At 42.6% G+C, this 12500-nt stretch overlaps 2 protein-coding genes across 7 annotated transcripts in view; both read right to left on the minus strand.

Annotated features, from left to right (window-relative positions):
- LOC110004093 (uncharacterized) overlaps window positions 1-8393 on the minus strand; it is a 117153-nt gene extending 108760 nt beyond the window's left edge. For 3 of the 4 annotated variants that reach the window (XR_010666750.1, XR_010666751.1, XM_065957733.1), the window contains exons 1-2: window positions 7620-8393; window positions 1404-1781 (exon numbers count right to left, since the gene is read on the minus strand). Coding sequence is in view for 2 of the 4 variants with exons in the window: in XM_065957733.1 (XP_065813805.1) it covers window positions 1404-1781; window positions 7620-7671 (430 nt within the window). In the remaining 2 variants the exon portion in view is untranslated. Of the gene's footprint in view, window positions 1-1403; window positions 1782-3853; window positions 4969-6002; window positions 7591-7619 lie in introns of those variants that run through there. The other variant, XM_065957734.1, reaches the window with a different exon arrangement.
- A 137-nt stretch (window positions 8394-8530) lies between these two features.
- LOC110004095 (methyltransferase-like protein 27) overlaps window positions 8531-12500 on the minus strand; it is a 12728-nt gene continuing 8758 nt past the window's right edge. For all 3 annotated transcript variants that reach the window (XM_020659649.3, XM_065957737.1, XM_065957736.1), the window contains exons 5-6: window positions 9994-10086; window positions 8531-9412 (exon numbers count right to left, since the gene is read on the minus strand). In XM_020659649.3, coding sequence (XP_020515305.2) covers window positions 9174-9412; window positions 9994-10086 — 332 coding nt within the window. In that variant the 3' untranslated portion in view covers window positions 8531-9173. The remainder of the gene's footprint in view (window positions 9413-9993; window positions 10087-12500) is intronic.

The following is a 12500-nucleotide window of genomic DNA, read 5'->3' on the forward strand; positions in this document are numbered from 1 at the left end:
GAGAATAATTGGGAGGTTTTGCCAAAGATAAAGAAATCTGTTCAGGGAAGAGACCGCCAGCTACAGACCGATCGCACTTAAGAACTCCAACAGGAAGTAATCACTGAAATGCTAGCAAACTGACTAAACAAGCACCTGTCTTCCACCACCCATCCTGATCTAACAGGCTTCACCCCTGGCAGGTTCTCCTTCTGTGTGTCAGGTGCCTCCTTAATACCGTCTACGCTGACCACAGTGGGGTTGGTGGAGAGGCTATCCTGTCCCCTGGTGCGCACAAGGCCTTTGACCAGGTCGAGTGGACTTCGCTGTCCAGCTTTGGGTTCGGTGAAACGTTTATATCCTGAGTGAAGTTGAATTATGCCAGTCCGACGTGCTCCATTTTAACCAATGGAGAAAAGTCCGTAACTTTCCCTCTTTACAGACGCGTTGTACCATCTTGCTCGACATATTAGAGGTCACCCGATCATAGCGGGGCTGGAAGTGAGAGGTGTGGAATTACTCTTCAGCTTATATGCTGACGACGTAATATTGTGTTTGAGATATTCCAAAAAATCAGTTCCCTTACCCCCCCCCCCCCTTACAATAAGAGAGATATTAGCCTCTTAAAGTGTTTCTGACAAAGCCTTGTCTTTCTTTGAGTTGGATATCATTCTAAGGAGGAGTGACACCCAAAGGCCCAGCTGCCTTTCTCCTGGAAAAGATTTTATGGGTAAGATAATTTCTTCTAGTGTGAAGTCAGAGTCGATGTCATCCCTGTCATTATCTTTATTGTCATTACTCCTTTGCTCATACTTAGCAAAGGCGTTGGTCACACAGGTGAATTACATTATGTTTAGAAGAGGAGAGTTTGCTGTCAAATTCTTGAAAACTTGTTTTTTATCTCCCTGGGGTTAGTCAGCAGGATGCCCGCCTTGGATTACAATGAATTGCTTATACCAGGTTAGTATATATGATTCAAAGGTTGACTGAAACTTTTCTCCCCTGACCTTCTGACCTGTTCTGACCACATCTCATGTTTTAAAGTCTGAAATACTTCAGCCTCATTTGAACCACAAACATCATCAAAATGAAGCTACTGCACACATTCTTCAAAGTTTGTAGTGCAGACTCAGCTGCCATGCACTTTCTTTTGGACTGGATATTTGTAATTCTGTTTCTATTAGTCACTCCTACACTCGAAACTGCCACTGCATGGTAGGTGTTCATGACATGCTGTTATGAGGAGCTGTTAGTGCTTGATATGATACACAGCTCAATCATGTTTATTGAACCCTGGGGAAGACCAAGATCGTGATCAAGATTAATGTTGGATCAATTATGCAGAACTACGTTGAAGGTTTAGGATAACAAACATGAGATTTAAGCATTATGAGAACCAATTAAACACGATGTCGAGCTCTTACCAGTGATGGTGACGTTCACTCCTGATGTTCCAGTGAAATGTCCCATAGTGTAATTGACTTCCATCCTGAAGCGCAGAGTCGCTTCGTCCTCCATCTTGTTTACGTTTTTGATCTGTAGCGTGCAGTTCTTCTTCAGGTCTCCCAGGTATTTGTAACGATGGTTGTTGTTGTTGGGTGAGCGGCTGTCGTACACGTTGGGGGTCGAGCCATGACAAATCTGATGGTTCTGACACCAGCGGACTCTGATCACTTGAATCCGAACTTCTACTCCAGTACCATTGAAAGTGTTGTTTGGTGTGAAGGTGCAGGGCAGGGTGACGGTTGATCCGCTCACAGCACAGACATGAGGAGGATACATGACAGGTTGAGCAGCAGCACCTGAACACAAACACAAGTCTTGTTTGAGATATATTATGTTTGCACATCCATCCATCCATCATCCATCCATCCATCCATCCATCCATCCATCCATCATCCATCCACCATCCACCATCCATCATGCATCCATCCATCCATCGATAATTCCATCCATCATCCATAATACCATCCATCATCCATCATCCATCATCCATCAATCCATCCATCCATCAATCCATCCATCCATCATTCCATCCATCCATCCACCATCCATCCATCATTCCATCCATCCATCCATCATCCATCATCCATCCACCATCATCCATCATCCATCCATCCATCCATAATTCCATCCATCATCCATCATCCATCAATCCATCCATCCAGCAATCCATCCATAATTCCATCCATCATCCATCATCCATCATCCATCCACCATCATCCATCATCCATCCATCCATCCATAATTCCATCCATCATCCATCATCCATCAATCCATCCATCCAGCAATCCATCCATAATTCCATCCATCATCCATCATACATCATCCATCATTCCATCCAGCCATCCATCCATCATCCATCATCCATCGAACATTCATCATCCATCCATAATTCCATCCATCATCCATAATTCCATCCATCATCCATCATCCATCATCCATCCACCATCAATCCATAAATAAATCATGTTTCTTGATTGATTCAGTCGACTTCCTGCATTTTTTATAATTATTTTAAGGAATTAAAAAACATAGATCTTAACTTGCACTGTGACCACTAAACATAGATTGCCAAAAAACATCCTGAGGCAACATGAACCATAGCCACTGACTGTGTTTCATCTACATGACCATGTCATCAATAAAAAATTGTTGTCTTTAACTTCCTGTCTAAACTGCATCATCATTGGTCCACTAAAAAAGTCGGAACAGACGCGACATTCAGGATTGAATATCTGGGTTTACCAAAATATATCATCACATCATCTGCATATAACAACACTTTGTGTTTCCTCTCTCACATACAGACACTTTACTCTGAAAGTACAACATCCTGTGGCTTCACAAACCCTCAGGTTTCAGTGAAGCTGATTGTCTCTTTAAGCTCCACACGTCATTAATTATCTAGAAAAATCTGAGAGAAACATTCATCACTTTTAGAAAACCTCGTTCAAAGCAGCGGACTTTGTAGCCTAATTTGTTTCTCAGGGCTGTGTGGGCGTGGCACATGTCAATCAAAACCCGCCCCCATTCATTGTGTATTGCAACCATAGACTGTAAATATTACTGGACAAACCCTGACCCGTCTGTGACATAGGCAGAAAATGAGTCCAATCGACGGCCACATCCATATTGGATTTGCAGTCTCAACCTAACTTCGGATCAACCTAGCAACAGCAGTAAGATGGGACCGGCGGGACTTAACTCCGCCCATTCAGCTCGACGTTAGCAGTCCACTTCACAGCATAGCTAACGGCTAGGCTGCTATCATCCCCTATTCCTGCTCATCCAGAGTTATATCTACAAACAGGAAGTTAACATTTAACTTTTCTACAACACAGTTAAAACTAATTATATTCAACCCAAATATTTAATTAAAGTCTTAAAACTACACTTTGTTAAATATACAACTATGGTTATTAGTTATTTGTCAGAGCAGTTAGACTTTGTCAGTGTTAGCAGAGAAATACATTAACAAAGTTTTATCCATAAACTGTAAATAAATATGAGACATCCAGAAGAAATCAATATTACAAAGCATACAGTTCATGTTACTGTTCTGACAAAAAGAGGAATGTGTGTGTCTTATATTTACTGATGTCAACAGCGATGTGGGAGAACATGACAATTGAAAAATAATTCTTTCGTTTGAACCCTGTGAAGTCATGGAGTCTGTGGACAGTGTCAGCTTCACACCAAAAACTTTAAGTATTAGAAAAAATAGTGTTTAAGACTGGCATCTATTATTATGAGTTGCAGCTATCTTGTTCAATATTTTTCCTGCAGATGTGGCTAATAACAAAAAAACAGCCTGAGCTGTCACATGTAGTTAACTGTACATTGTGTCTTGTCTGAGGTATTAATTGAACACCTTTGTATTTCTCCTATAGACACAGTGTGGATTATTGGTGACTGGTCCATCGAGGTGCCCAGAGAGCTGCAGAGACAGAGGAAGAAACCTGAGCCTCAACAACATCTGTATTTGTTGGTTCTTCTGGGGTGGACTTCGGTTGCTTCTCTTCAACAGCTCGCTGTGAGGGAGGTCTCCCCCGGATGGCCTGAGTGATGTCACCCACAGGCTGAGAGCTGGAGCTGAGGCGGGTTTTAAACCTCCTGACAAACTGTTACACCGCGCCCACCTGTCAATCAGGTCAGCTACACGCCTTATTGTGAATAACTCTTATCCTTCATCAAATCAAAACTGATGAGTCATCAAAACATTCACCCCCCGTACAGTGTGTGTCCATCGAGACATGAGCTAATCACACCTATTTGTTTGTTTTGTACCAAGCTGTAAACATGTTCATCTCTGCTGTAAAAACAGACTTTTTTTAATGTTGTTTTTCAGATTAAATAAATATTTCTGTATAAATGCACTCCTTTATGTCTACTTATGAGTATACATTTCAGATTTGAAATGACAAGACTAAAATGTGCATTAATGCTCAACTCAATAGCTAAGGGAAGGAAGTCTACTTTTACACAACTTTGTCTTCTTTTAACATTTTTTTTACCAAATACTAATGTAGTTCATTTCTGAAAATGGGATGGAACAGAGTCATTGCAAAATGATGCCTTTAAACACAGCCCCATTCTTAAATCAAGATACATGGAGAGTAAATAAGATCAATAACTTGTGAATAAAAACACAGTTAAAAATGATTTAGAAATGTAGTCTTCCCTGATCTATATCACATAATGTCAACTTCTCCCATCTAAACTGGACAAAGGGTTTTAAAATGGGAAGAAAATGGTTTGATTGCAAGTTGTTTGGAGGAGATCTAGTTTTATTTGAACAGCATGAATACAGTCTTCCAAGGTGCAAACCCTCCTCCTCCTCCTGAAGCCTGTGGAGCTCCTTCATGTACTGCTGTCTTATCTGCTGGCCATCTTCTCTCAGCAGAACTTCGACTGTTGAAAAGTCATTCAGAAGAAGCTTGAGCATGTGACATGGATCCAGGAGAACATGGACTTTTAGTGAGAGGTCTTCAGAATGGCAAAGAAAGAGAGAAAATATCAGTTATTCATTAAATCATTTTGTTTGTTCTCATCTATTTTTCTGTATTCATCTGTGTGTAAGAGCACATTTATAAATTCAACAGTGTACTACCCAGACAACAAAGGTCCAGTATTCAGGTAATCAACATCTATTCAAAGTTAAGAAGATAAACATTATTGTAATCATGCTGTTTTCAGCTCTCTCACTCACACAATGATATTCCACATCAAATGGTCTCAGATTTTGTGAGGAAAAATTAAGCAGTTTATTGTGGATAGTACTTCATCATGAAACAAATATAACCTGAATTATTTAAATCATTAACAGGTCCCAACTCTCTGTGCTTTAGTACAGAACATACAGTAACTCATTTATTATTAACATGAGCTCAGTACATGGCTGTATTCTTCAAACTATTTCTTATACTTTATATCTATGTGCTTTAAATCTTATTTTCATTCCATATGTTATTTATGTTTTATATTTCTACTGCTATATTCTGTGTATGAGTTCAGTGAAAATTAATCTGGTTATTAATATAGTTCTTAATGGTTACAGATGCTCTTACAAAGTGAAGTTTTTTTTTAAATTTGTTAACAGTTTGCTCAAATCTTAAGACACTACATCAACCATGTAACGTTAATGTCATCCTCTATAACCTACACAGCACATTAGGTTCAGTTCAGTTTATGTTACTGACGGATAATTACTACACAAAGTTTGTTTTTTAATGTCCACATTTACGTGGAGTATAACATTCATCATAACGTCAGATAACCACCGAGCTGAACCTTTAGCCTCTAACATCACACAAACTCATTAATTTCAACAACAACATCTTAACAACAAACATTTCTAAACCATTGACTGTAAATAATGTAAATAATGTAAATAATGTAAATAATGTAAATAATGAGCTACACAGTTAGCCGACTTGTTTACAAGCTAACGCTAAACAAGCTAGGTCTGTAAATATAAACACATGAGTAAGCAGTAAATATAACACTACTATATCACTTACCGAAGAAAACTGAAGCATCAACTTGTTGGATGGTCTGTTAACCGCACAGCAAGCCATGTATGTTGTCAGATATGTGTTAAACAAACTCTCCAAACGAAGTAAGAAAGAGGAGAAATCAGACGGATCAAGCTGTTAGCCTGCTGACCTCCTGACCTCCTGACCTCCTGACCTGCTGACCTCCTGACCTGCTGACCTCCTGACCTGCTGACCTGCTGACCTCCTGACCTCCTGACCTCCTGACCTGCTGACCTCCTGACCTCCTGACCTGCTGACCTCCTGACCTCCTGACCTGCTGACCTGCTGACCTCCTGACCTGCTGACCTCCTGACCTCCTGACCTGCTGACCTCCTGACCTGCTGACCTCCTGACCACCTGACCTGACAGACAGATGCAGCGCGCAGAGCTGTCAATCAAATCTGCCACAACCCTTATATGGGCATAGTCGTTTTCCTTAATAGAATAAAATCCGATGAGTTATAAAAAAATTCACCCCCCCCACAGTGTGAGGAGAAGGGGCTGTCAACTTCTCAGATATATCTCGTTTTTTGAACCAGGCTGTAAACATGTTGATTCCTGTGGTAAAAACGGGCTTTTTTGGCTGTGGGCTTATGGCACTTCCGGCGCTTCTGCAGCCAGCCTCAAGTGGAACCTCGAGGAACTGCAGTTTTTTGTACTTCCGCATAGGCTTCATTTTTCGAGACCGGAGGTTGCGCCTTGATTGCAACTCGCTGCTCAAGGCATTCTGGGGTACCTAGCTAAGCTAATGGAGCTAGCAGTGTAACTTTTAAACATCTTTTCTTCCCTCGTTATGTCAAAATCCTCATCCGACATAAAGAAAACACAGTTTGGAAAATAAACTTTGTGGAGAATCCAGGGCGACTCTAACTGACTCTAAGCGCAGGGCGACTCTAACCGAACTGTTGGAGACAGGACGCCGTTTGGCAAAGCCCGGAGCTTTCCCGACTCAAACAGGTTAACCGGTCTTGTGGGGTAACGGGCGCTCGTGGGAGTGCTTTTCCCCAACTCCGCCACAGCGAACCAAAACACAGTTTCTCCAAATCCACCGCATGAACAGCCGCCAGCCTCACCGGTGGCTGAGCAGCCAGGAACATCTCAGGAGGTAGGAGCTGAGTAGTCTAGTTGCCCCTGATTGGACGAGACATCCGTGTATGTTTTTATTATTGGTTTAAAATGTATTGTGTAATACATCTCAGAGCTGACTCCTCCCACTTCACAACCAACATCAGAAAGTGTTCAAAAACATAAACGACTAAATCTCACAAACGGTTGGAATCTAACGTCTTTTCTGAGCGAGATAATGAACATGACATCACGAAGATCAGAGTCAGAAGCTCTTTGTGGATTTGGTTTGGTGGCTTTAAATCGAGTGTGGTTTGTTAAAAAGCTGCTGTGGAGACAAACGAGGAAGTTTAAACAACAAGAGGGAACTCAAAACCTAAAACCTCAGACTCATGTCAGAGACCAAAGACTTAAGTAACATCAGATTCACGGTGAGGATTCAGATTTCTGATTTCATTCACAACATTCTCCTTTGACTGAGATCTCAGGAGAGAAATAATAAAGACTACAGACATCAGATGATCAGCTCTGTCTTACCTGCCAGCAGGAGCATGAAGCACCACAGAAGCTTCTTGTCCCAGCCTGCCATCCTTAGTTTCGAGCTCTCTCTCTGTGATTTGGACTCGCTCTGAAGAGAAAACGACTGACTTGCAGACACACTCTGAAATGAAGAAGGGAAATGTCTTCACTTCCTTCCTTCTTTCTTCTACCGAGAACTATTTTTATTTCACTTCTACCATCACTTCCCTAAAGTGCTGCAACGCCCGAATTTCCCCTCTGGGGATCAATAAAGTACTATCCTATCCTATCCTATCCTAAAAGTTCCCTCCACACTCGTCTGCACATCGCTTCAGTCTGATGATTATAAGATGATTCTTTTTGGTCCTGTAACAGAAAACTCTCCACAGATAGATAAACACACAAACTGTTTTCAGGAGAACTGTAGAAAAATGCAGCAGCAGGTTCCTCCTGCAGCAGCAGCCAGCCTGAAACTCCTGAATAACTTTACTATAGCTAACAGACGCTCACCACCCATTAGTTAACTAGACTACTCTTCCCTAGAACTAAATGAGAGCTCACTCCCTACCAACCTGCTCGTCTACTCTTTCCTAGTGGAAGGAGCTATGTAAAATTACTCCTCTAACACCCTTTGGAGAACAGATGAACAAGTTATAATCACAGCCCCAGGATTATCTGCCTAACATTCATTTCTAGAATAATTAGATTCAAGAATAACCTCTGGTACAGGACTCTAGATTACCCCCCGGAGAGGGAATAACTGTGAACTCCCCTCGCTAGAATGTTAGGTGTGTATGAAGTGTGTGATATAAATCAGTAAGACAAGTGTGCCGTGGTGTGACTGCTCAAAATTTACCTTCCGAGGTAAACGGGGTCCTTAAGGGGAACTTCCAGTCTTTGTGGTGTGAATGATTTCAGTCAGAAAATGATTTCAAAAAGTTTCCGAAAATGTATTTAAAAATGTCAAATGATATTCCAAATGCAAATACAAAACCGTAAAAGTAAAAGATATAAAAATGGAAAAGAAAAACAAAACTCAAAGACCAAAGTCTAAACCTGTGAGTGTAGACACTTGAGGTTTTAAAAGATCTTGGCTCAGAGACTAAGTCCCAAAATGGGATTTCAGAAGTTAGAGTGGTGTGGATTCGTTTAGCAAAGCAAAAAGGAACCTCGATCAGATTTTCTACAGCGTTTTTATAGCTTTTTTCAAGATCCTGTAACACCTCAACAATGCACGTTCGCAGGTCATGCCAAGTTCATATGTGGTTTCAGCTCGAAGACCGTGAACCGAGCTGATACACAGAAATGCTATACGCTTACGAGCTCCGATGTGGTTTTGCTTCACTGTATGGCACACTCATCTTGACCTCACAGGAGCGTAGGCACTACGAGTGTGTGTAAGTTTAACAGGAAATGTTGAAAGCAGAAAAAGGTTAAGACTTTATGACATATGTATTAAATGATGAAAGAATTAAATGATAATAAAAAAAATTAAAAAAAAGAATTCAACAATTGCATAACTCTTTCTGATCTTTCAACAACCTGGAGACACTCGACTAACAGCAGAAGACTTTACTCTTTGTTATGTAACTCCTTCTTCTTGTACAGGTACGCCGTCCCGCTGAGGAAGAGCTCCCCCTGCTGGTCTGGGTCCGGGAATGTGTCGTTCATGTACCTGTCCGTGTGTTGGACTGCCAGCTGACCCCACAGCCCCTCCTCCTCCATCAGCTGCAGCTCCCTCTGCAGGTCACACTGGTACATGTCGTGCTCTGCTCCCCTGTGTTCCCCTCTCACCATGCACACCAGCCCTCCTGCACACACAACATCAAATCACAACCTGAGTGACTGACAGCTTCAGGTTATAAACCCAGCAAACCCAGAGACCCTCCTGGACCCGGTTCATCTTCTGATGGTTTCATGTAAACAGAAGTCTTTGGATTTGTCTTATTTACATCAGCTCTGTCAGGAATTTACAAGATACCAATTGGTTCTGGAACAAATCTCTGAATCAGTTGAGGAAACGACCTTATGTGTTGTAGTAAATATAGAGAACCTTAGTGGGAGTGGCCTGTGGTGCTGTGCATTCTGGGATTTGGTGTCTTTCATCCACATGAGCCAAAAAGACACTTTCTGCCTTTTCTCAGCCAAGAAGGCACCAACTTCAAAATGTATTTCACATTTCTACACATATGACCCAATGTCAACACAGATTCATGTTTACACGGGTGAAGTATCCCTTTAAGCTCGCTGCTGGTTTTAGAAAGCGTCAGTGTCCTCTCCGTCCTGTGGTTGATTCTGAGCTCTGGACGCAGCTTCAACTTTGACCCTCCCTGTTTCACAACATGACGGCTGCTAAATGTTACCTGCTGGGACTCAGGGGTCAGATGGTTACCTGGTTTGGCAGCATGGCAGAGCTCTCTGACCACACTGACCGGTATAAAACCTGGACTCAGAGCACCGACGAGGATCACCACATCAAACGTCCCTGAAAAAACAGAAGAAGAACTCAGTTTCCAACCAATCATACTTTAAAGGTCCAGTCAGTGAGATGTGTAGAGAGTGAGATGATAAAGGTATCTTACTATCTGATCATTAAGGAAACATGCTATGTTGAAGTGCTGGCTTCTCTGACAACAATGCAGCAGCCAGTATGTCCTCCTTCTAACTTTAGATTCTGCTCCTGAATGCTCTGGATTTGTTTGGACCAGAGAAGGTAGGCGCTTTTAAGGTGACCCCACACGGCCGTTTTGGACGCCCCTCAGTTTGTCAGATATGAGAGCAGTTATCAGGTCAACAGGTGTTGCAGTGATGGAAGCGGTCAAGAGAAGTGGTTCAGATAGAAGTGATTGTACCCGACCTAAAAAGCCTCTGCATGTTTCTAATAAGCTCCACGAGCAGAAACGTGCTCAAACTAGGATCAATATTGGAGATGCTTTTGAAAAATGGAGAGAGGTTAGAACACAGAAAGGTTTACAGACCCATGCAGAGCTGGATAAACACTGAAGCTTCAGAGTCCACCACATGGTGACCTGAGTGAGCATCCACTCTAGAGAGGAGGGGGGGAGACAGCTCTCTATGATGTTTAGAATTTAGACTGCAGTACCCATTTTAAACACCAGGGGGCAGAGTTACATACTGCTCCTTTAAGCAAACAGCAGTATCATCCAATCAGGACGTGTTTTGACCATCAGAAGAAACATCACAGAACACTGCAGGGCTGCCGGGGAAGAGAGCCTATACCTGTGTCACAGGTTTTACTGGTCTTCGTAGACGCTTGAAGTCGTCTGGTGAAGTTCTTGGTTTCATTGGGGGGTACAAAGTGAGGCGGGGGGAGACACCTCATGGTATTATTAAGTGACTTGAGTATACAGAGGTGTGTTCTGAGTGTGGCATAAATCAAACTAATCAGAGTGTCAGCTTTAAGTCCCTTTAAAGGTGATCCTGCAGGTGATCCTGCAGGTGATCCTGCAGGTGATCCTACAGGTGATCCTACAGGTGATCCTGCAGGTGATCCTACAGGTGATCCTACAGGTGATCCTGCAGGTGATCCTACAGGTGATCCTACAGGAAGATTTCAGTTTTAATTCTGCGATGGACTGAACTCACTGAACACACCCGGGACGCTGTGGGAAATATGTTGATGGTGGACTGAAGTCTCACAACATCAGAAACCATCAGACAGACACCGTGAATATTTCTGCAGACACACACCAAGAGGAAGTTAATGATCTGACGCTTTGCACCCAGTGTGTGTGAGTGATAGATCAGAGTGTGTGTGTGTGTGATAGATCAGAGTGTGTGTGTGTGATAGATCAGAGTGTGTGTGCTGTGATGGATCAGAGTGTGTGTGAGTGATGGATCAGAGTGTGTGTGTGAGTGATGGATCATAGTGTGTGTGTGTGATAGATCAGAGTGTGTGTGATAGATCAGAGTGTGTGTGTGCTGTGATGGATCAGAGTGTGTGTGTGAGTGATGGATCAGAGTGTGTGTGTGAGTGATGGATCAGAGTGTGTGTGTGATGGATCAGAGTGTGTGTGTGATGGATCAGAGTGTGTGTGTGAGTGATGGATCAGAGTGTGTGTGTGTGATGGATCAGAGTGTGTGTGTGAGTGATAGATCAGAGTGTGTGTGTGAGTGATAGATCAGAGTGTGTGTGTGTGATGGATCAGAGTGTGTGTGTGTGTGATAGATCAGAGTGTGTGTGTGTGATGGATCAGAGTGTGTGTGTGTGTGATAGATCAGAGTGTGTGTGTGTGTGATAGATCAGAGTGTGTGTGTGTGTGATAGATCAGAGTGTGTGTGTGAGTGATGGATCAGAGTGTGTGTGTGTGATGGATCAGAGTGTGTGTGTGTGATGGATCAGAGTGTGTGTGTGTGACGGATCAGAGTGTGTGTGAGTGATGGATCAGAGTGTGTGTGTGTGATGGATCAGAGTGTGTGTGAGTGATGGATCAGAGTGTGTGTGAGTGATAGATCAGAGTGTGTGTGTGCTGTGATAGATCAGAGTGTGTGTGTGTGTGATAGATCAGAGTGTGTGTGTGTGTGATAGATCAGAGTGTGTGTGTGTGTGATAGATCAGAGTGTGTGTGTGCTGTGATGGATCAGAGTGTGTGTGTGAGTGATGGATCAGAGTGTGTGTGTGAGTGATGGATCAGAGTGTGTGTGTGTGTGATAGATCAGAGTGTGTGTGTGTGTGATGGATCAGAGTGTGTGTGTGTGATGGATCAGAGTGTGTGTGTGTGTGATGGATCAGAGTGTGTGTGTGTGATGGATCAGAGTGTGTGTGTGTGTGTGTGATGGATCAGTGTGTGTGCGTGTGTGTGTGTGTGTGTGTGTGTGTGTGTGTGTGTGTGTGATGGATCAGAGTGTGTGTGAGTGATGGATCAGAGTGTGTGTGAG

Source organism: Labrus bergylta, chromosome 8 (genome assembly GCF_963930695.1).
Source record: "Labrus bergylta chromosome 8, fLabBer1.1, whole genome shotgun sequence".
In the NCBI taxonomy this organism is placed as follows: domain Eukaryota; kingdom Metazoa; phylum Chordata; class Actinopteri; order Labriformes; family Labridae; genus Labrus; species Labrus bergylta.